Genomic DNA, 25,179 nt, shown 5'->3' with positions numbered 1-25,179 from the left:
TCTATTTTGGTGATTTTTTTTTTCTCTGATCCGCTTTGTCTTTTTTACATTCTTAGTGAGATGCAGTCTTTATAAAAACAGCAGAGGCTATAGGCACCCAAACAAATGCACATCCAGTGTGAACAGAGAGATATTCCGGGGAACGAAGTTGGGGAGGGAATAGTACTTGCTTCTGCATATGTGTAAAATTAGGCAGAAAAAAAAAGCAGGGATGGATGAATGGTCTTCCAGTAGGATACAAGGGACACACTTATAAGTAAATAGAAAATGTCTTTATCAGGAAATACCAACTGTATCAGGACTCAACACAGACCTGTGTTTCAGTGCCATTGCACTTGCGTCAGGAGTCACAATCTTATGAGAATCCTGCTTTGATAATGGACGTAATAAAAGAGGCCAAAATACACATTGGTTGCTGCATTTTGATGCTGTAAGACACATATACAATAAAATCCGTATTGCTGGACACACAGCAGTGCACAACACCACCTAAATGAGTTGGCGTGATATTTGCCAATACAGGCACTTTCTATTTACGTTTAAGTGTGTCCCTTGTATCCTACTAGAAGACCATTTGTCCATCCCTGTTTTTTTTCTGCCTGGATTGTTTTCATAGGGTTGAAGTGTCCTCTTTGTTTTGCGTTATGTGTAATCACATTGAGCCTGCAAATAGGTGGGAAAATGTGGGATACAAATGCAACAAACAAATAAATAAAAATTAGCCAGGCGTTTTGGGCATACAAATACAGCCACATATTTATGTCCACTGTTATCCATAAGGTAAGTTACTCAGCTCGTTATAAATTCACCTTCATAGTAACAGACGACGATACATTTCTTAAAAATGGGGAGGAGATTTTAACAATGCTTGATTAATTGCTGGTTGAGAAGTGTATTAAAAGTAATATGTGATATCGTTTATTAAGTTTGCCATACCACTTCTCATTTCATGCAAAATGAAATGGCGTACAATACATAAAATAAACATAAAAACAAACCTATAATAATTAACTGGAATGCCGTAAAACAGATAGGAAAGCACAACCATTCAAGACTAGTCAAACGACACACAAACATCGAACTTAAAGTCTAAAAAAAACAATCATATAAAACAAAGATTTGTATGCTTGCTTCCCTCCCCCCCCCCCCCCCCCCCACCCGTCACAGAAATCCAACCAGAAAGGACATCCCAGTACAAAAGCTAGTTTGAAAAATTGTTTTTCAAGGAAGCTTGTAAAGATGCATAGGAATCATCTAACCTTAGATGTTGAGGAAGCAAGTTCCAGAGTGCGGGTGCAAGAAAGAAAGAAAAAAAAAAGGCAGATGATCGAGTAGACTCCCATCATGCCTTAGAAGGGTGAGGTATAACAAGCCTATTATCCATAAGTGACTGGAGAATACGTGAAGCGGGTGTAAGGTACAATCAAAGAGGCCAGGCCCCCTCCCTACCCATCTTCAAATCCTTGCTCAAAGCCCACCTCTTCAATGTTGCCTTCGGCACCTAACCTTTATACCTTTCAGGAAATCTAGACTACCCCTATTTGACTGACTGTACATTTGTCCTTTAGATTGTAAGCTCCTTTGAGCAGGGACTGTCCTTCTATGTTAAATTGTACAGCGCTGCGTAACCCTAGTAGCGCTTTAGAAATGTCAAGTAGTAGTAGTAGTAGTAGTGTAAGGTACAATCAAAGAGACCAGGTAACCGTATCTGCAAAGCCTCTGCATTAGCTATCGGGCTCAGGCCCAGCAGCTTCCCCTGCAGCTAGCGTAGAAACCATAAGCTTAACACACATGAACGGTATTGCAGATAAAGCAGATGCCCTTAGATGGAAAGTCTATAAGCGGGTGCCCCGATGCAGCTTAGAGAGCACCTATTCTGTAGCTGCATTTCTATAGTCTAATATTTCCATGCCTGCAGTTACACCAATCATAGACCTGTTATACAGCAACTGTGGGTATGTATATGGGTAATCCGATAACGTTCAAGTACCCATTCGCCCCTGAAGCAGCCCCTTTAACGAAATATGGCCATGTCAGGTGTGTATGTGTAAAAAAAGAAATCTAGGAGTTGAAGTGGTGAATAGAGCCTCATATTTTGCTAACCACAATGCTTTAATGTGGCAGGGTTGCGTCTTATCCCTCTCTTTCTATGCAGTCCATCAATTTGACACAGAAACAACAATCCGGACCAAAATGGGGGTGAAAAACGGGTATACACACAAGTGCACTTAGGTGTTATTCTGTAACTTTGGCACCAAAGTGTTCTAGTGTGTAACAGCAAGGGGGCATTCACATGGGAGGGGCAGGGCCAACTTGCTTTGGTGGCACCCCCCCCCCCCCACTTCCATCTCCCCTCCCTCTAACAGGTTTGGCATCTCCCCCTCCCATAGACCAGCATCTTTACCCTCCCCCCCCAGTCCAGTTTCTCCCCCCCCCCCCCCCCCCCCCACCTCTGTCGTCTTCCCTGCAAGTCTGGCACTGTTCCCGCATCTCTTTTGCTTCCCTGCGGTCCTGTAAAATTTACCTTGGTAGCCAGCAGCAGCATGACAGGCTGCCTTTGGCCAGCCCCTGGGTCTTCCCTCTGCCAGATCCTGCCTCCTCTGATGCAATTTCCTGTAGGTGGATCATGGCAGAGGGAAGACCTAGGGGCTGACTGAAGGCAGCCTATCATGCTGCTGATGATGACTGATGTAAATTTTACAGAGCCACAGGGAGAGAGAGATGAGGGAGCAGTGCTGGACCCACAGGGAGGGGGAAGAGAGAAGGGGAGAGACTGAATGGGGGGTGGGTGGGAAGAAAAGGCTTAATCTGAAGATCAGGTGAAGCTAGAGGCTTGGGTATTTTGGTGCCCTTATTCACTGTTGCCCTGAGCCAGAGCTTCACCTGGTCTAGTGGTTAAGCTGGCCCTGGGGAGGGGCATGGGTGTGCGCAACGTATAGACTGTTGGTTGCCCACGCACGATAAGCTCATGCATTTCCACCTGCTATTAACATGGTGTAAGTAGGTGCCCCTAAATGTTGGCATGTAAATGCCAACTTATGCCAGTATTTTATTTATTTATTTTTTGCATTTGTACCCCACATTTTCCCACCTATTTGCAGGCTCAATGTGGCTTACACAGTACCGTAAGGTGTTTGCCAAATCCGGTAGAGATCAGATGCAAGGTTATGTTGTGTTCTAATAAGGTAGATGTATTCCAAGCTCCATTAGGGTCGAAAGGAGGGAGGTTGTATATTGTCCAGTACGGTTTTTGGTTTAGTTGTGTGGCTGGGTGTGGGGATTTATGTTGGATCTGTAGTGAATGCCGTTTTGAAGAGGTTGGTTTTTAGTGATTTTCTGAAGTTTAGGTGGTCGTGGATTGTTTTCACATTCAGATAAAACACACCTTAAGTTACATATTTTCCTTTTTTTTATTTCTTTAAACCTAGGGCATTAAAAACAGGTGACTAAAATAAACAAAAATAGCCCAAACAGCAATGAGTCCGATCACATGGATTAAGTTATATGGGTTTGCTACTGTAGACTACCAGGTTTTTGGTGTCTAATTTTTAGCACACTGTACGAGGAGGAGTCACCCCCATATCCTGCCCATGCCATTCCATGTGCATGCCCCCGTACAGTTCTTAGGGTGGTTACATGTGCAAGTGTTACATTTAAACCAAACAGAGAGGGTATACAGCATGCATAGAAAGTATACAAACAAAAAAAGGAGCAACACTGGGCCTTCAAGACTGAGACAACAGGAGTATTTTATTGATAAATGACCCGACACGTGCCGTGTTTCGGCGCTAAACAACGCCTGCCTCAGGGGTCAGGGTTTGGTTTGTAATGTATAAATGTCCAATGCCTCTAAAAATGAATGAAGAAAATCTTTAGAGCCAAGCGTTCCTATTGAACAAGACAGCCACGATGTAAAAAATAAACTCCTGTGTAAGCCTTGTCTTCTATAAGCTGTTTTTGTAAAAGACACGGCTTACACAGGAGTTTATTTTCTACATTGTGGCTGTCTTGTTCAACAGGAACGCTTGGCTCTAAAGATTTTCTTCATTCATTTTTAGAGGCACTGGACATATATACATTACAAACCAAATCCTGACCCCTGAGGCAGGCGTTGTTTAGCGCCGAAACACGGCACGTGTCGGGTCATTTATCAATAAAATACTCCTGTTGTCTCAGTCTTGAAGGCCCAGTGTTGCTCCTTTTCAAGTGTTACATTTCCCTTTATTTACTTGTGCAAAGGGCACATAGCTGCAGCCTCATAGCTATAGACTTCCCCTTCACACGTTCTGTATTAATGCATATAACCGTATTGTGTATAAGTGCCAGGCTGAGTCCTACCTATTCCCTATCCCATTGCACCGTTCAGTTAATGCAGGAACTAGCACATGCTAACCCCCGGATTGTATAAAAGTTGCCGAAAATTGCACCTGCAATTTAATTGAATAAGGAGCCAATTAGTGCCAATAATTGGCTTTTTAACCAGCAATCATTGGCGCTAATTGAAATCAACATGTACACATGTAAATTAAGGTGCATGACCCGAGCCTGAATTTTATGCATGTACTGGAAAAGGGAGCATAGAAATGGAAAGGACGTGGGCGTTTCAGGGTGGAGCATGGGCGTGGATTCAAGGTACACATGCAATTATAGAGTAAGGGGGTTCCACACGTAAATTTAGGCGGGGGCGTTTGCACCATGTTTTCATTGGTGCAGATGGATGTGCCTAAGTTTATGCATGACCCCCTGCACTTAAGCGCTATTCTGTAAACCGCACCCAGCCAATTTTGTAGGCGCCATTTATAGAATTCACCCCTAAGTGTTGAGCTGCAGCGTTAATTGTTAGCGTGGACCAGTTTGCATCAATTTCCACCTTAACTGCTTAATGCACTTTGATAAAAGGACCCCTAAATTATTTGCTGCATTTGGTTAGTCCTGCTGCTTTAAGACCATTCCGACCTTGTGTGTCTCGTCCTGCACATCATGTTTCTCTTTCTGCCATGCTTTTTCTTTAATTGGGCTTTTTGCAAACTCTGGCCAAGCCCTTTCAGTTTTTTTTTTCCTCTAGGCTAAATTCAGTCTGTGCCCAACTCTGACTCATCCTCATGATCAACTGTGTTGCCATAAGGTGATAGTACAAGTACAAGGATGATTCAGGGACACCAGAACCACATTCTGCTTGCTTACATTCTCCCTGGCAGGTTTTACTTCTCTGATGCAGGTTGGAGGAGTTTCTCATGTAGAACGAGAGCCCTTGGATGACTAGATTCTCCACTAGTAGACATTTAGGCCCAGATGCACTAAACGTTTTTCATCGTTAAATGAGCCCTTAAGGAAGAATTTCCGATCCTTTCCATGCACTAAAGCCTATTTTTCGACGGTAGTAGCAGCTAACGAAAACGGAATGTAGATGAGCAATTAGTGTGAAAACCCCATTGAAACGACATGCACTAACCTTTTCCGATTGCCTTTACGCAGGAAAAAGGCAGGAAAACTAACGAGAGGTCTGGACCTCTCGTTAGGACAGCTCTGTGCCAGGAAAAAGTGTTAAGTGAAAAAATAAACAAACTTTGAGCCAATCCCAGCGCATTAGCAGAGCTAAAAGCGCTGTGATTGGTCCAAAGGACCTCAGAAAACACATAAAAAAATAAAAATAAAAAAAGGATCGGGAGGGGGCAAGGGCGCTCATCAGGAGCGTCCTGTACGGACGGCCTTGCCCCCCCCCGCTGCTCCCCGCTGCTCCCCCCACCCCGAAAAAGCAAACTTCTAGAAGCCCCTGCCCCCTCCCTTCCTCACTACTCTCACCTAAGCTCCGCCTCCCGACATCCTCCGTCCGTGCCCCGCCCCCTTTTGGGGTCGTCGCCGCCATTCCCCTCCTCCATCGGGCCCCCCTTCCTCTTACCGGGCCCGTGCAGCGCCTCTCTCCTCTGTCCGAAGGCGCTGCACGGGCAAGAAGAACGCTGAATCAGCTGATGCCTGCCTTCGCGATGGCGCGTCTTTCTCCTGCTGCGCCCGCCCCTGTCTGACGTCAGTAACCTACGTAGGTTACTGACGTCAGACAGGGGCGGGCCCAGCAGGAGAAAGACGCTCTATCGAAGCTAGGCGAAGGCAGGCATCAGCTGATTCAGCGTTCTTCTTGCCCGTGCAGCGCCTTCGGACAGAGGAGAGAGGCGCTGCACGGGCCCGGTAAGAGGAAGGGGGGCCCGATGGAGGAGGGGAATGGCGGCGACGACCCCAAAAGGGGGCGGGGCACGGACGGAGGATGTCGGGAGGCGGAGCTTAGGTGAGAGTAGTGAGGAAGGGAGGGGGGCAGGGGCTTCTAGAAGTTTGCTTTTTCGGGGTGGGGGGAGCAGCGGGGAGCAGCGGGGGGGGGCAAGGCCGTCCGTACAGGACGCTCCTGATGAGCGCCCTTGCCCCTCCCGATCCTTTTTTATTTTATTTTGATTTGGGAGCCATGTGCTTGCGATTTGACTGTGTTTTGAACGTTTCTGGCATGCGCAGAGCAGCCAGCATAACGCTTGGCTGCTTTGCGCATGCTTTACGAGCCGATTACCGACGGGGATTGGTGCATCGTTCTTTCCAATACCGCACCAAACTTTTTGGGGCTGTGTTTTTGGAGCATGCTTCGTTATTTTAAATTCGGTAAAGGTTTAACGTTTCTGATTTTTTTACGTTTGCTTGATGCATCTACCCCTTAGTGTGGTATTTCTACATGTATTTTATTAACTCAGTACACTTGAACTCATCCAGGGAGGAGGCAGGGTCTTTGTCCTTAGAGCTGTGATTTTTCACTGTTTTTCAAGCTGGGCCACTTTGGCAAACATAGTGGCTGCTGAGGTGGACTCTGAGAAACCCATATAACAAAAAGTCTCCTTCCCTGTATTCTCTCTCCCTCAAACCATCTCCAACCCACTCTTGTTCTCCCCCTCCTCCATTTCATCTCCTTAGTTTACTTTAGCACTCATTCTTTTTCCTACCCCCGCCCCCCACCCACCCACCGCTTCCACAGTCTTTTCCTAACGCTTACCTCTTTGAAACTGATTCTTTGCTGCCCTATATAATTCCCGTCTAACCTACTCCAGAGGTTTATCGGTGCAAACCTCTGGAACAGTTCTGTGTTTGTCCAGCACCGAGCAACTCAGTGAGTTTTAGCTGTGCAATGTGCCACAACTCCCATGAGATTCTCAGTCACAAGAATTTAGGTACCACATGGCTCAAACTTATTGTGAACAATAACATAGTGCCAGAAGAATGGCTGTTTCAGAGGTGACAGCAGCAGGAAGCCTCCAGAAAAGATTAAAGGAGATTGTGTAGTGGGTGGGGGGGGGGGGGGGGGGGGATGTGGAGTGAGAAGAGTCAGGGAGCTGCTTCTGGCTACCAAACCTTACAATGAAAACTTCTGCTGTAGAGTCTAGGTTTTATCCTGCAGGAGTTAAAGAACAATATTCTCACCCATTTTCTTTTTTGGCTCATGCTTCCCTTGTTAAATTAGTATTACATTACATTACAAGAGGACCAGCTCTCCAATTAGGATACAATGATCAGGAATTACAAATAATCCAAAAGAAATAAAAATTAAAACATGTAATTGTATAGATGTACATAAATAGGTTTTTAAGGCCTGCTTATGAAAGCTTAGAAAAGGCCACAAAAGATAAACCCAACAGGAAGAAAATTCCAAAACTGAACTACTAGATAATGAAATGAATGAGGAAAAAAACAGCTTTAAATCTAATTTCTGTAACAGAAGGAAAAGCGAATCCCAGAATAGTCTGACTTTTTTTTTTTCCTACTAGCCATCTCCTTTATGCTTGAAATAATTCCTGGAGCAAAAGCTTCATAGCTATTTGCTAACCTTCCATATATTCAGAGAGAGAACCCTTCCCCAAAGTGTGTGTCATTTTCAGACTTATTTCTTAGCATCTATGGGTTCTTTAAATAAAAAAAAAAAGCGCTCAATTAGGAAGTTAACACACAGAGGGGCATAATCGAACGCGGACCCTCATCTCCATGGGCGACTATCTCCGAGGACGGGTCCGTGAAGGGGTGGGACATACCATATTTTCGAAAAAGGTGGGCGTCCATCTTTTGTTTCAATAATATGGTTGGTGCCGGGCAAATGCATCGGATTTGGGCGGATTTGAGATGGGTGGTATCGGTTTTCAGCGATAATGGAAACCAAAGCCGCTCAGCTCAAAAATGAACAACTCCAAGGCATTTAGTCATGGGAGGGGCCAGTATTTGTAGTGCACTGGTTCCTATCACACGCCAGGACACCAACCGGGCACCCTAGGGGGCACTTGTAAAAAGTAAAAAAAAAAAAAAAAAAAAGTAAAATACTTCCGAAGTCCATAGCTCCCTTACCTTGAGTGCTGAGCCCCCCAAATCGCCCCCAAAACCCACTCTCCACAACTCTACACCATTACCATAGCACTTATGGGTGAAGAGGGGCACCTAGATGTGGGTACAGTGGGTTTTGGGGTCGGTTTGGAGGACTCCCATTTACCAGCACAAGTGTAACAGGTAGGGGGGGATGGGCCTGGGTCCACCTGCCTGAAGTCCACTGCACCCACTAACAACTGCTCTATGGACCTGCATACTGCTGTGATGGAGCTGAGTATGACATTTGAGGCTGGCATACAGGCTGGAAAAAAAAGTTTTTAAAGTTTTTTGTTTTGTTTTTTTTTGTTTTTTTTGGTGGGAGGGGGTTAGTGACCACTGGGGGAGTCAGGGGAGGTCATCCCCGATTCCCTCTTGTGGTCATCTGGGCAGTTGGGGCACTTTTTGTGGACTTGTTTGTGAAAAAAAAGGGTCCAAAAAAAAGCAGCCCAAATTCTCACTACTGCCGCCCTTCTTTTTTCCATTATCGGCCGAGGGCGCCCATCTCTCCTCGGCCGATAAACACACCCCAGTCCTGCCTCCGACACGCCCCTGTCAACTTTGTTCGTTCCCGTGACAGACTGTAGTTGGAGTCGCCCAAAATCGGCTTTCGATTATACCGATTTGGGTGCCCATGAGAGAAGGGCGCCCATCTCCCGATTTGGGTCGAAATATAGGCATCTTTCTCTTTCGAAAATAAGCCAGAAAATAAACACCATTCATTCAAATGACTTAAACTTTTGTTTGTTCCTAAAACATTTGCGTAATATAGCTGCACTTGGCCTTTTTCTAGATGTAACCCCACTTTTGTACCCTTAAGTGTATTACTCTACTACAGGTCTTTCAAAATAAACAGAAAATTTTACTCCTGATGTTAGTAATATTGGAAACGTCAGTGCTTGGCTAGCCATAGCTAGGGGTCAGTTTGGTAGCCTTATTCCCAGGGGTGACCTGTGGGGGATGTTGGGCCATGTACAGAGACTCAATGCGGGGACTCATTTCTGTAGGTTGGGAGGGGCTGAAAAGCAGGGTCATATGTGGAAAACACAGCTGCTCAGTTGTAGGATCAGCCTTGCTTGTGCCGTCCTGCCCCGCTGACATGAAGGCTGCTCTCAGGTTTTCTCTCCTCAGAATCACAAGGCCGAGCTGTGGATCACCACCAGTCTCTGAGACTGGACCTAGGGGAGTGGATGGATAAAGATAGCAAAAGCTTTATGACTGTAAAAAAAAATAATTATTCACACAAAAGAGCAAATGAAACAGAATCAGGAGTGAAAAGAAAGGGCATCTCTGGTGGTTACCCCAGGGACAAGCACAGTTCCCAGAGGAGCAGAACTGTGCCAAATGTAAGCTTAGAAATATACTAAAGGGGGTCGATGCCCAACCTCGGGCAAGTACAGTGTGTTAACTCTGCAGATGTACCACATTGGATCCCTTCAAATAAACTATTCCCGAGTCCTGGCTCTCTTACAGCACCGGATCAACCCCAAGAAGGACTCAGTAATACAGTGACTTGTGCTTCTCATCTTTTAAAAACTAAGAACATTTTGCTTAGATAGAACAGACTGTTATTATACACAGTGTGTGAGTGGCATTTACTTAATTATTAGATTTTTTAAAAATGAATTTTAGAGAGTGAAGATTTAGAGGACAATTCCATAGGTGCCTGTTTTCCTTTATAGAATATTGGTGTGATAGCTTAGATAAGCACTTATAATTTTGGCACAAGCATGTACGGTGACCATAGAGCTTGTGTTTAGATGTTGCAGATACGCACGTAGAGTTCTGTGTATATACCTGGCCCAGTCTCTGCCTATGTGTACACCTACCTGTAAAGATATATGCACATATCTTACACAGTACTTACAGGATAGCACTGAGGTAGTTTTTGGCATTTATGTGTGCATGTCATGATTCCAGGGCTGTCAAGAGGGGGGATGGGGGGGGCAAGATTACCCCAGCTCCGGCCTTCAAGGAGGGCCCAAATCCAGCGGCCCAGGTGAGATCAAGTGTCTTCCTCTCCCTTTCAACCCAAACAGCCCCCCCCCCCCCCAGCCTTGGCCTAGGTGAGATCCAATATCTTTTCCTTCCTTTCAACCCCAAATCCCCCCTCCCTGTCCTGTACTTTCCTTGAGCCAATTGAATAGCAGGCAGCAGCAATCTCGATCCACCTCCTGTGAAGTAACTTCCTGTTTCCGCATAGGTGGGGCACAGCAGGAAGAAAGACCCGTGGCTGCCAGAGCAGTCTCTCTTGATTGCTGCTGCCTGTCATTCACTGACTCTAGGCAACTAGAGTACTGGGGTGGAGTTGGTGGCAGCAGGGGGGCTCCCCTTAACATTGTTTGCTCCAGGCCTGCTTTGTCTCTCGGTGGCCCTGCATGATTCTAATCATGCCTGTGCATAATGTGCACAAAAATAGTAGTGATTACTTAATAGAATTCCCTTTAATAACCAGAAATAGTCATTGGGAGGGTAGTGGTGTAACAGGGCATCTAGGCAGGAAAGGCACATGACACATATGGATGTTTGTTTTATAAAGTACAAAATACACCTATGTGCTTTTTTACATAAATTTACCTCTGAGAGAGTAACCACACACTTGCAAAAAAGCTTCCCCCATCCCCCCCCCCCCCCCCCCCAATGTGCAACATGGGTAAAAGCCGAGAAGAGCTTTATTACTCGATTGTTTTAGGGTTTCTGCTTAATTTTTGCCCTTCTCACTCAAGAAACACTATGCAAGAATCAACTAGTGCATTGCACTGCTCCTATTTTCTGGAATGTCCTCCCTTCCCAAGTTCACTTAGAATTATCAGACTCTAAATTTTGAACTGCCCTGAAGACAAAGTTTTTTTTTCCAGAGGGTGTTTGGAGATGTAATGTAACGGCAAATGGTGGCCAGGCACTCCGGATCCACTGACCCACAAATTTCCATGAATCATTTGTTTCTGTTCATTTTCTGTGTTTTGAATGGTTCTTTCCTATTTTAGTTGGTGTTCCTTTAATTCCACAAGATGTGGTGTTTTTATTTTGTTGTAAACTTCCCTGTGATGATCACAGGAAGGGCGGTATATTAAAATTTTAAATAAACCATAAACATTTAGACTTGCAACAAAACATGTGCATATGTGTATATTATAGATAAAATTTGCTCATATTATAGATAAACTAGTGGAACCATGCCCGTTTCCTCAACAAAGAAACGGGCCCTAGGAAGGCTGTCATGTAAGCCTTTTTTTTTTCCTTTCTCCCCTGCCCTCCCCTCCATGTCCAGCAATTCTTCCCTCCCCTCCATGTCCAGCGATTCTCCTCTTCCCTGCCCTCCCATCCGTGTCCCGCGATTATCTCCTCTACTGTCCTCCTATCCCATCCATGTCCATCAATTCTCCTCTGCCCTGCCCTCCCCTTCACTTCCCTTTCCTTCCTACGTCCCTCCCCTCGATGTCCCGCGATTCTCTCCTCCCCTCAATTTGTACCTGAACGTTGTCTGGCTGGCGCTGGCTTCCGTTCCGTTCGTAACATCCCTCCTGAAGTCAGCTTGCCTCCAGCGTTCCCTTCCCTCTCACTGTTCCGTCCTCTGACGTCATTACGTCTTGACACGAGGGCGGGACAGTGAGGGGGAATGGAACGCTGGATGCTGGCTGACGTCAATAGATGTTACGAACCCAGGCAGCCAGACATGGAACGTTGGAGGTGCAAATTATTATATAGGATATGTGCACTTTGGGTTAGATTCTGTATATGATGCCTGAAAATTCCATGTGGAAAAAGAATATACACCAAGGAGTATTCTCTATAATATGCCTAAAGTTTATAGAATAGACTTAAATTTCCACGTGGTATATAGAATTACGCTGAGCACCTTTTCCCATGACCAAATTTAGTCACGCCATTTATGCCATGTTTTACTTGGCATAAATCCTAACACCTAAATTAGGCAGAGAGTGGGTGTATTCTATAACACACTTAGATTTTAGAAATGCCTCACACCCTTTCAACTACATGACTTAGAATTTACTTGCACAACGTTGCAGAATACGTTTTAGCGAGCTATGTGCATAAATCGTAATTAATGCTGATAATTGTTAGCATCTAATTAACAGCGCTGATTAGCAAAACAATCGTTATAGAATACACTTTAATTTCCATGTGGAAATTAAGACGCAATTTATAGAATTCTGGTTGGGATATCTCTTTGCTCTGTGATCCGCTTTGAATTGCAATTACCTGTCTAACATCAATTCAAGAATAGGCTAAACACAACAAACGTTGCCTGAACCCAAGAAAACAAAACGAGCTTGTCTGGGTCCCTAACATGTGGATACATACCTGACATCAAAATCTCTTTTGGGATACAAACTCCCCCTCAACTCACAAGTCAGGAACCTTGGTATACAGTTAGATTCAACATTTACTCTGGTTCCCCAAATCCAAGCAGCCTTTAAGAGCTGCTTCTAGTTGCGACAGCTATGCTGCCTCTCTCCTTGCATCGAGAAGGTAAACCTTATCCCAGTTGTGCATGCCATGATACAGTAAGACTGGATTACTGTAATGCACTCTACAACAGTCCGACTACAAAGGGCCTGTACCAGCTCCAACTGATTCAGAATGCTGCAGCAAGACTAATAGAAGGTGCAAGGGACATGACCACATCACACCATTTTTGCAAAAACGTCACTGGCTACCAGTACAATACAGGGCTAAATTTAAAACTGTCTGATCTTCAAGACCTTTAAAGGAAATGGCCCTTAGTACCTGAACAATAGGATGATCCTCTTCACACTTCCAAAGACACTAAGGTCCTCCCAAGGAGTATCCCTAACCACACCCTCTCCAAAAGACATTGCAGGATGTGATACCCTCAAACAAGCCTTCTCCGGGGTAGCCCCCACACTCTGAAGTGCACTCCCTTAAACACTCCGCTTAACACAAGACTATCTCTACTTCAGGAGGAAGCAGGTGAAAGCGTGGCTCTTCAACCAGGCCTTTAATGGAAGAAGTAACTAACTTGTTAGTCTCACACACTCAAGAAGTGACACAGGCTGCACTTACTACAGCAGGACATGTTTATCCACTCCTACCCTAGCTGAGATAATATTTAACCATCTCTCTGACTTCGTGTGCACCTTTCTTTAAATTAGTCACCTTATTTTCTAACTCCTCTTACTCTCTTACCTATCATAGTAACATAGTAGATGACTTCAGAAAAAGACCCGCACGGTCCATCCAGTCTGCCCAAGAAGATAAATTCATATGTGTTACTTTTTTATTTGTACTGTCCTCTTCAGGGCACAGACTGTATAAGTCTGGCCAGCCCTATCCCCGCCTCCCAACCACCAGCTCTGGCACAGACTGTATAAGTCTGCCCAGCACTATCCTCGCCTCCCAACTTACCAGTCCCGCCTCCCACCAGCAGCTCTGGCACAGACCGTATAAGTCTGCCCAGCACTATCCCTGCCTCCCACCACCAGCTCTGGCACAGACCGTATAAGTCTGCCCAGCACTATCTCTGCCTCCCACCACCGGCTCTGGCACAGACCGTATAAGTCTGCCCAGCACTAGCCCCGCCTCCCAACCACCAGCTTATATGTTAACCAACTTTCTGACCTCATGTGCAACTTTCTTTAAATTAGTCACCTTACTTTCTAACTCCTCTTACTCTTTTACTTATCTATATGTTTTATCTTTGCTTATACCCTACACTGTCAATTAAAATGTTATATTACGTATTGTGTTGGCATTGTAAGTAGTATGCTATGCCATACTTTTTATTGTTGTTTGAATGTTTTTACTGCTGTAATTGTCTATTGCTCATATTTGATTTAATCTTATTGTACCCTGCCTTGAATGAATTCATTCAAAAGGCGGTAAATAAATCCAAATAAAAAAAGTTAAAAGTGGAATAGAAATCACAGAATAGAATCGAAATCTTGATATACACAAAACTGTCCCTGAAACCTTGGCAAATTCGAGATATGTGAGTGTGTGTAGGAAAGCGGTCATATTTTGTTAGTCTTCATACTTAACAATAACAGACTGGCAAAGCTCTGACTCAAAAGTGCCTGTAATTCAGTGAAAGGAGAACATGCTGTGCAGGTTTTCACAGTCCCGTTTTCTCTCCCCTCCCTTACCTCACCTCCTGGCCCACTCTGCACGTTTTTTCCAGAGACCAGCACTTGTTGACAGAAACATTTGTAAAAGCTGTAGGGCATTGATTTGTGTCAGTCTAGCTCCTTTGTTGACTCAGGGCTAGTATGTAGACATTAAAGATTAGAGTTACAATATTTAACAGAACCACTCAACTAATTCCACCCCCACCCCCTGCCCACTCCATTGTGTTGAGAGTGTAACTAGTTACCCCTGCTATGCTGTCCTCACTGTTTCCCTTTTACTTGATGGCATTTTTATGAAGAGGTGGACTTGGTTTTGGTAGCATCTGGTACAGCATCAAAGATCTGTGATTTCAATTTATTTTCTAGAACCTGTGTGTGTTTGGGGGGGGGGGGGGGTTGGAGTGGGGGGGGGGGGGTTAGTACATACATCTGGGATGCTCAGTATTGGGTGGCAGAGCCGGTGGTTGGGAGGCGGGGATATTGCTGGGCAGACTTCTACAGTCTGTGCCCTGAAAATGACAGGTACAAATCAAGGTAAGGTATACACAAAAAGTAGCACATGAGTTTATCTTGTTGGGCAGACTGGATGGACTGCGCAGGTCTTTTTTTGCCGTCATCTACTATGTTATTCTCAATCAAGTTGAACTTTTCACGATTTCCACAAGTAATATGCATAAGATCTGTTTGTATGCACTGCCTCCGTTCTATGCAAATGGATCTCATCCATATTCATTGCGGAAATGCTGACAACCCAACTGGGTTGCGGACCTTGAGGACCCCCTGACATACGTAGAGTAAGTGTGCTCATTCCCACCTTAAACAAGATCTATCGTATGAATGCGGTGCCATATCTTTAGCATATTTAAATCTTTTCACAAGATCACACCGTAAAGTACCAGTGTTCACCCTTTTATCAATTTAGAGCAGTGCCGCTCAATCCAGTCCTCAGAACGCACCTAGCCAGTTGGGGGTTTCCAGATACCCCAAAGTGAATATGCATGAGAGAGATCTGCATGCACTGCCTCCTCAGTATGCAAATCTATCTCATGCATATTCATTGTGGGGATCTGGGTGTCCTTTCAGGGTTTAAGGCAGCATTTGTCACATGCGACCACTGACAAGATTTGGCAGCTGCACTCTGATGGTATGTGAAAAATTTGTTGTGAGAACCCATCATTACAGGAACAATACCTGTTGCCACAGCCAAAAATATCTGTTTTCCCACTCCCACCCCTACCCCTATAGTGCTCTGCTGGTGGCTACTTAACTTGAAGATTTCCCCCATTGTAGTCTTATTATTTTTTTCTTCTTCTTCTTCCTTATGCTTCTTACTTTCTCATTGTATCTTTGGTACAAGTCAGTGATAGGGGGGTGCAGGAGAATTCACAAATTGATAGGAATCAGAGTGTCTGCCATGGTTCCTGGAACTGTGCCGAGATCACTGTCTCATTTGCAACCGTCTCTGGGGAAAAGGTGACTCAAGTAGCAGATCCAAAATGATGAGAGTGGCCGTTTTTTGTTTGTTTTTTTTTTTGGTTTATTTTTTCAATGTCGCACCAAAAAAGCAAAAAACAACCCTACGCATCAATGTAAGCAAGAGAGAGTAGGGGTAAACAACTTTTAAATAAAGTCCAATTGAAGCTCTCAAAGACAAAACTAAATATGTTCATTAAAACACCAGCTGTAGAAAACTCAATGTTTGTTGCAGTACCCAAGGTCTCATTACGGTACTCACTCAACACAGAGCTGTGGTTCAGTATACATGGCCCTGCTTCAGGAGGAGTCAAATAATCTTCTAAAATATAATGGTTTTGAAGTGTTGCTTTGTTTTTTATGTGAAAAGCTATAAGCTTTATATTTTTAACATTAGTTGTGGATTAACTTTTACCTAGCTTGTTTGTGTATGTTATTTGTGGATTTGTTGGTTCTATATCCCTCTGCTTTTTGTTTGTACATAACACTGGTGCAGGGGGACTAGCCTCTATTTTTCTGTTGATGCTTTGGCAGGAGCATGAAGGCGTTTAAGGAACTGGGCTGTTCTACTGCATAAGTAGTTGGGTTCCTGCTTCTATCCAAAGGACGTAACAAATTTGCATTTGACACATTTTGATTAACTATTTTGAAGAATGGGAGTTTTGGCAGGCATGTAATTTTGAATTTGCCTTGTGCAGTTTACCTGTTTGAGATTTTTGATATTTCGGGGATCTATAAAGCACTTCGTCACCTTTTATATGAATTATCCTAACAGCACACTAATTCACACCTGCTCCAAGTACAGGCATAATTTGTAAAATGCATGCTTACATTGCAGCTATACCCCAGGAACCCTTATGCATGATCTTGCTGGCATATGGACATAAATGTACATATGCCTCAGGTACAAACTTAGATTGTGAGCCTTCCTGGGACAGAGAAATATCCAGTGTACTTGAATGCAACTCACCTTGAGCTACTACTGAAAAAGGTGTGAGCAAAATGGAAAAAAAAATATTGATCTATACTGGTTTTTGTATTCAGAAAAAGCCTAATAAAATTACCCCCATTAAAAATAAACTTTTTGTCTGACAAAAGAATCTGTGCATTCACAAAGGTTATATACCCCACAGCATCATTTTATTTTTATTGGTCCAAAACAGATTCTGATTGGTTCATGCAGTGTGTGATGTAATTTATGACATAGCTAACAGATTAATCCTGACTAATGATGATGAGGTATAAAGTTGCCAAATGACTCCATTTCTAAATGACAGAGTAATCTAACCCTGATTTTACCCCATTGCAGTGTTCCCTCTAAGCTGTATTGTTGCAGGTATATGGGTGTGTGTGTGTGTGTGTGAGTGAGGGTGCTGTTTCACTATTACATTTTCCATAGTGAGGGACAGGCAAGCTCTGCAGGACTCCAGGGAACCTGCTTGCCCTTAGATTGAAAAGTCAATATTGACGCTGCATCCTCTCACTGGCAGCAATGCAGTTGGAGAACTGTTGCTCAGCTTAGAGCATGGGTTCTCAACCCAGTCCTTGGGATAAACCAAGCCAATCAGGTTTTCAGCATATGCACAATGAATATGCATGAGATAAATTTGCATGCACTACCATGAAAACCTGACTGGCTGGGTGTGTCCCGAGGATTGGGTTGAGAGCCCCTGGCATAGAGGGAACAACGCCTCATTGCTCAGGATAGGATTGTAATTCTGATTTTCCTAAGGAAAAACAAATATAATTTCATGTGTGCAGTGGGTTAAAACCAGAAGTGGATCAGCCTGTTTGGAGGGAGGGGGCAAAAGCCAAACAAATCGAGCCAGCTGGAAACCCTAATGTGAGATTTTTATAACTTTCCTTGACTACCTTGCTTGGCATGTCTGTTTGCAGAGGCTAAGGGAAATTGTGAAAGAGCCCCTTGCAGAATTGCAGGTATGAGTTACCGCCAGTAACCTTTTTTGTATAGGCCCAGTAATATCACTTTTTCTTGAGTGCTTTTGAAACATTGCAGTTCATAGAGGGCACTTTTTTTTATGTGGAGTGCTTCATGCCAGCGTGGGTGTCCTCTGGTGCGTTGTTGGGCTGCGGGTGTGCTGATTCAGAACTTCTTCTGCTGCTTTGTCAAACAATAACTGACAGGAAAATGCTTGAGCCGTAGAGAGAGAGAGAGAATAACGCTTTTCACAGTTTTAACCACTGCCTCGGCCTCAGAGTAAATCGGTGGTCTTCTCTTCGCCTTTACCTGCACAGCAGGAGAAAAGAGGGTGTGCGCTTCTGCTTTCCTAGGATCTGATCAAGGGTGCATTTGAACCTGGGCTTGAAGCAGCCTGAGATGCACTATGTGTGTGTTCCCAAAGGATCTTTGTTAGCTTTAACCCACTCTTAAAATGCTTCTCTGTGATGACGACTTTTAGACTGGATTGAAGTACCTGGCATTTAGTACACCTTCTAAACCGACATGAGACAGGCTTAATACACCTTGCAAAAAAACACTCTGGGAAGGCTTTGTGGTATACAGTATTAAGAGCAGTGGTGTTATCAAGGATGTAGGAGTGATGTGCACCAGGGAATAAGGATCAGGAAAGTGCAGTAGGGCTAATGACAAAGGAGAGATTGCAAGTGTTTCTGTTTGTCCAGTGGCCGTAATGTGTACTATGTTTTACTGATCTTACTTTTTAGGGAAGAGTTTCAATAAGGTGACCTTGGCTGGTGCTAAAATGTTTAATATCCTTTTTTTGTGTGTGTGTGAGGGATGGGGGACTGTTCTTTCATCAAGCTACTGAGCTCTAGACTTTCTTCAGCCTATTTCTTGAAACCCTGTACGTTTGTTGCTAGTGCTGAATGGTTGCATCTGGGTACTGTTGAGCTGGTTGATTACTTGCCACTTTGGCTGAGGTAATACTGAAGTTTCTAATCCAAACATTTCTGGTTTTCAGGACTCTCCTGTGAAGTGGTTCAGTCACCTATGCCTCCCTCTCCTGTTCACGGCATGAGGAAGCTCTCTCCTTCTGCTTCTTTCCCCACTGTTTCCAGTGAAAACCCACAACAGGGCGGGACCCTGCAGCCACCTCCTTTGCCACAGAAGAAGACAGTGAGCAGAGCAGCTTCAGCACCTGACAACTCCTCCTGGAATCAAGCTTCTCCTGGAAGGAGGACAGGCAACGCCAGCAGCCCCAAACTGAGCTTAAGCCACCCGGAGAATGTCTGCAGTCAGGAAGCATCCCAGTTCAGTTGTCCATCTAGCCCAGGAGATAATCACCCCCTATTCTCCTCCTGTGAATCATTAGAAAAAGGTTGTCGAGGACAAGGGCACAGGAACAGATCCTGCCTCCAGAACAGGGCTATGCCCACGTTCTCATCCTCGCAGCTCAGCGTGTCCAGCCATGTCTCATCAGGCTCCAGCCTGCAACTCCATCATCTCCTCAGCAACATTGACAGCAAGGAAGGGGTGTATTCCAAACTAGGGGGCTTGTATGCTGAATCCTTGCGCCGACTGGCAGCCAGGTGCGAGGACACTTTCATGCGTGACCAGAAGACCGAACTGCATTTTGATGAAACCAACTGGTCACTCTTTAAGCTGACATGCAACAAGCCCTGTTGTGATGCTGGAGATGCAATTTATTACTGTGCTACCTGTGCCAAGGACCCACAAAACAACTATGCAATCAAAGTATGTATGGAACATTCATTGTTTTGCATTTTCTGGTGTAAAGGTGGTCAACCATATGTTGATCTCGCTCAACCTCTTTCTAAATGTGTTTTGCTTATAATGGGGTCACGAGATAAGGCAGAAGAAGACTACGTACACTGTGTCTGGGGAAAACAGGGACCCCTCACATAGTTTCAAAATACTTTGCAATTGTTTAAATATTTGGGGGCCGATGCACAGCAGCACCTGTTAAGTACAGGTGCCGCAGGAAAAATTACTGGTTCACAAACAGCGACCAATGCACAAAAAGGATCGCATGCAAATGAGATGCACAAATCCCCTTTTGTGCATCGATCATTGTTTGCGACTCGAAGCGGTCAAATGCATTTTACAGCTTGCAGAAAATCCCTGGTGGTCCAGTGGAATTACCTCCTGACCCCCTCAACCCCAAACAAAATATCCCTGGTAGTCCAGTGGACCTCTTCTCGAACCCCCTCCCCTCACCATGCCATACCCTAAAAAGATGGAGGGCAGGAGCAACAGCATCTGCCTCGGGCCTGGCCCTCTCAAATTGGTGACTCCCAGCCCCTACCCGGTGCATCCTGGAATGCACTAGGCGGGGCTAAGCACCAGGATGCACCAGGCAGGGGCTGGGCACTGCCATTTTAAGAGAGCCAAGGGAGGAGGTGTTGCTCCTGCCTCCAACGTTTTAAGCTATGGCATGGGGAGGGGTGGTGTGGGCCCGAGAAGGGGTCCACTGGACCACCATGGATTATTTTTTGTTCTGTGGTGGGGTGGTCGGCAGGGGAGAGGTAGGGAGCACAAGCAGGGCAGCCTTTGCAGCTGCCTGTTTTGGGTTTTCTTCCTCTCTGACAGTTCCAGAGCTGCATAAAATCTAGCTCATTAAAGCTAGGCGCTCTGGAGCTGTGCATCACATGGAATGCTTATGATAATAATGAGCTTGTTGCAAGTACATTTGCATAGGTTTCTCAGTGGCTGCTAATGCCACACATTAGAGCCACGGAAAACCTCTTTCTGCATTACTCACTGAGGGCCAGATGCACAAAACCTAATGAGCCAGCAACATGGTTTTTACACTGGTTCTAGCCAGTTTAGCGAGCACAGGGTTCAATGAGATGTGCACAAAAGGGTTCTCCAAGCTCTTTTCCTGTCACAGAAGCAGCTAATTAAAATAGAATGCAAAGTTATTATAATGAGCTAATTACTATACAAAATGTGCATGCAAAGAGCCGTTTTCCAACCGATGCACAGAAGCAGCCCCTACCTTTACTGTTGAAAATTTAACAAGAGGTCTGGAGCTGTCGGACCTGACGGTTCTTGCAAGTACTCCACAGCCGCAGGGTCCTCTATAGTGGCAGAAATAGAAAAGTCATTAGGGAAGAGGATGAAAGAGGAAAAGAGCCTTCCTTATTCATGCCTGCGCGGCGCCTCCTCATTATACAACAAGGCTGCTGCCACATTTCGATCTTCATACTGCCCCCAGAAAACGCAGAACACACAAGAGAAAGGAGAGAAGTGGTTCTGAAAAAAATTTGCTTCTGTCTCCCCCCCTCCCCCCCAAATCAGCAGTGTGGAGAAAATAAAGCTGCAATCACTGAAATACATTCCACCTTTAGTTGTTGCCATTTAAGTATGCTGGGATCCTAAGTACCCACAGAGCATCTCAACGGCGGTTACCTCTGTGCTCGAGTCTGCTCATCAGTCGCTGCTGAAGCACACCCCGACCCCAAGCCCCCCCCAAAAAATCAGCATTCATACACGCAGCTTCTTTGCGTGTATGAAAACAGTATACAAGCACCGCTTTGAGCATGCACAGAGCAGCCACACTTAGCAATTGGTTGTTCTACGCATGCTTAGCTGGCTGACTGGGTTCCCCCCCCCCCCCCCCCCATTGCATGCAAATGAGCTGATTGCAAAAGCAGTGACCGGCTTATTTGCATGTGATTCGCTTTGGAAATCCCCCTGTATTTCCAAATCGGTAAATTTTACCGAAGTGAAAATACAGAGCGATTCTTTACAGGGACCTTAGTGCATCTGGCTATGGATAATTAGACTGGCTACAGCCAGTCTAAAGCAAACGTTGCCAGTGCAGTAAGTTTTGTGCGTTAGCCCATGACTTTTTGAAAATACATTAGAATAATAGTGGGGGGGTTCTTCGTTAATTCACAATTTGTGTTCAAAGTGTCCTCTTTCAACCTTGACACCTTCACAAAGTCTTTGATGCTACTGAGTTGTTGGCTCAATGAATTCTGTGGTTTCATTAAGAGCACAACTGTTTTGTGATCTTGATGGAGCTCCATCCTGCTGAAAAATAAAGTACTCGAAAATGTCTCTAATTTCAGGCAGATGTTTCTGCTACCGAAGGACATTTTTAGGTTATTTGGAAAAAAAGTTGGGGGGTCCCATTTTTTTCCGGATATCATGTAGATATTCGGTCTATCTTGTTGATATGCTACTACATCCAAGTATTCTTGTGGTGTTAAGCTGCAACTGGGAAAAAAAAGTACAAAGAGCTTTCAAAATCTTTTTTCTTCCATAGCTTTGAAATAACACATTTGCCCAGTGATTTAACTTCCATGGACTTCTGGAAGGGGAAAAATTCTTTCTAGAAATTGTGCAGACAATAATGTCAGCAGAAAGTGCTGTGGAACATTCACCTGCAATGCTAAACCTAAAAATAAGATAAAAGATAATTGTATTGCTAGTTTTTTTTTGGTAGTGGTGGTTCGGTGGTTTGTTTGTTTGTTTGTTTGTTTGTTTGTTTGTTTTGTTTGTTTGGTTGGTTGTTTGGTTTTTTTTGTTACTTTTCCAGATGTTACAAGAAATTTGAATATTTGATTTAGTCTTGCTTTTCTAAGGAGAAGTCAGAACTGCGTGTCTCTGTACGCACTGAGGTAAACCCATGCTAGATCAACCCCGTTGGGCAAATCTGTATTCAGTTGGCAACCTTAGGCTACTGCAGGGCCTATGAGCACACACATTCTGGCAAGCATGGTGGTTCTTTCCTTCTCTTCCCACACAAGTGTCTGTAAGTGTCCATTGTCCCATATCAGCTGTGTGGGCTTCCAGTAGCCCCTCCTACTTAGCACCCTCCCCCCCCCCCCCACACACACACACAATATAGGGACTGGTTAGGTAAAATTTATTCAGCTAAAAGTATATCTTAAATTTTTACAAAGTAACCATTTTCTCTTTATTGTTCAAACTTTAAATATGGTTCTGTTGTGATAGGGCTAAGATTCATAGCTAAAATGAAAATATACAGCCGCCACACCCCTATCAAGAAATGACAACATAAATTATGAAATTAAGACTAAAATTTAAAACTGAAGACTTCAGGAGACAGCAGTGACCTTGAATATACATCATAAAATGATCAGCCTTAAGGGTGTTGTACAACAATGAAGTGGTCGAGAGAGAAAATTTTCACTGGGAAACTGTTGGCTTGAAAACAAGCAAGCCTTGCACAGGTGACACCAAAGCCACTGTTGATTGATTGGTTCATTTATTCATTTCCTGTTCCGTCTTTCCTTTTATTCTGCCTAGAAATAAGAATTGATATTCTGTTTCCTCAGCCTCAGAAAATTGCCTCTTTTGCATCTAGCTGGTTCACCAAAATATGAGAGTTGTTTGATCTTCATTAGCAGATTCTTGTAGATTTATAAAAGTATAGTGTACCCATCAATGGATTGGAGAGGGATTGAAAGGATAGAGGAAACTCGCATGTCCTTTGACAGCAGCACAATGGGAAATAGCTTCCTTTTGGCCATTTTGGTCCTTCAAAATAGAACGCAACAGGAAATCCTAGCTCCCTAAACAATAACCTACTATGGTACTACTACTTCCCAAACTTGTAACACTTAAAAATTCACATGAGCTGAACTCAGAGATGATGAACAAAACCCTCCACTTCCTGTTATCTACTTCCTTCTCTTATTTTTCCAAAGCTTGATGGCAACAGTACCAGCAGACAATATAGGATCTTGTGTATCAGTGTGTGCTCACTGACCCTAGTGCTCCTATAGGGGTTTCCAGTTTAACCAGCCCACATAGGAGTTGCCATAACAATTCCTTCTAGCACATTCTATCTTCCTCCCCCCCCCCCCCCCCAAAAAAAATGAGGAGATTGTTAAAATTCAATTAAAATTGTTAGTTAAAAAAAAAGAAAGAAAGCACAGAGTTGGAAAATAAATAAAACAAATATTGTAGTACAAAACATCACAAGCCATACATTCTCCCCCCCCCCCCCCCCCCCCACCCCTTCTAGATTCTTTTCATCCTGGACAATCTTACTTTTTGTTTAGTTCCTTAAATAATACGTATTTTTATATTTGTGTATGTCTGTGCCTGGTAATCCCTCCAAACATCTACATGTATATTTGTTTCTTCGAAGACAAGCAGGACATTAATTCTCACAGGTGGGTAATGGAGCACTGCATTGCCTGGTCCAGGCTTTATTACAAGCCATAAGAGCTTTTGTGTAGCGTGAGATACGTTCCACTGTGCACGCACGGGTGCCTTCCCACCTGCCACTCATGCGCAGCTACTGCAGTTCTTTTTTTTACCGCAGTGAAGACAGGACTGTCTCTGACTCACTCTTCACGCCTGGTCTGAAGAGCTTTGTTTTTTTGATGCCTTTGGCGTTTTTTCAGTGATATCCCCCCCCCCCCCCCCCCCCGCTGCGCCTTTTGGGGCATTTGTTTTTCCCTTCTCTTCCTATACCTTTTTAATTTTTGTCCATTTTTAAGTTTCCATTTTTTCCAACCGCTAGGCAGTATTTAGGCCTGACCTACGGTCTGGTCTTTCCCGTCTTTTTTTCCTGTTGTCTTGCCCCTTTTTTCAGGCACCATCGCATCTTTTGATTTATCATCGGAAATTTTTCCATCCATGTTCTCTAAAGCTCCCAGTGGCTCTTAAGTGTTGCACCCAGTGCAATCGGACAATCTCTGGCACAGACGCTCATTCTTGGTGTCTTCGTATGATGAAAAGGACACAACTGTCCAGAGAGGCTCAATGAGAGAAGATTTTTGGAGCCAAGTCCAGGTCCTCGAAGTCGGCATCGAGGTCGTCGATGTCAAAGACTGCATCAGGAGCATCAGTCCCTATGGCTGCCTCAAGTCCCAGCGGCACTGGGAGCAGTAGTGCATCAGGTGGGATTCCACCTGCCTTAATGCGGACTGCTGGTCAGGGCCCCCGGGACTGGCCAGCGTATAACCTGACCCCCAAGGCGATGTGAGGCTTCAACGTCCTCGTTGGCACTGAGGAGTCTTGACTTTGGGCGAAGGCCAAGAAGCATTTTCCTTGTCATATGATGCCAGGAGCTCTGGGGAATCGAGGGACTCATCACCTGAGAAGCATCAGCACCGGGAAGATCACTCCTCCTCTGTCCAGGAGGTGCTGGTGTACCCATCTCCAGGCAGCCAGGACCCAACTTCCGTCTCGGCCCCATCTGTTCTGCAGCCTGTCAGCTGTCTCGAAGCCAACACACTAATGTTTCCTGAGCCTGCCCTCGATGAGTGTATCCGGGCCTTGCTCCCTGAGCTA

The 25,179-nt window shown here is 44.6% G+C and overlaps 1 protein-coding gene across 5 annotated transcripts in view; it reads left to right on the top strand.

Moving 5' to 3' along the window:
* The window catches only part of PRAG1 (PEAK1 related, kinase-activating pseudokinase 1), a 115,566-nt gene that overhangs the window by 76,639 nt on the left and 13,748 nt on the right, over positions 1 to 25,179 (top strand). For all 5 annotated transcript variants that reach the window (XM_030194527.1, XM_030194528.1, XM_030194531.1 and 2 more), the window contains one exon: positions 18,902 to 19,635. In XM_030194527.1, the coding sequence (XP_030050387.1) occupies positions 18,902 to 19,635 (734 nt within the window). The remainder of the gene's footprint in view (positions 1 to 18,901; positions 19,636 to 25,179) is intronic.

The sequence above is a fragment of the Microcaecilia unicolor genome, chromosome 2 (assembly GCF_901765095.1).
Source record: "Microcaecilia unicolor chromosome 2, aMicUni1.1, whole genome shotgun sequence".
NCBI classification, from domain to species: Eukaryota; Metazoa; Chordata; class Amphibia; order Gymnophiona; family Siphonopidae; genus Microcaecilia; species Microcaecilia unicolor.
Note: the sequence above shows the minus strand (reverse complement) of the source record. Positions and strands in the feature narration are given on the sequence as shown.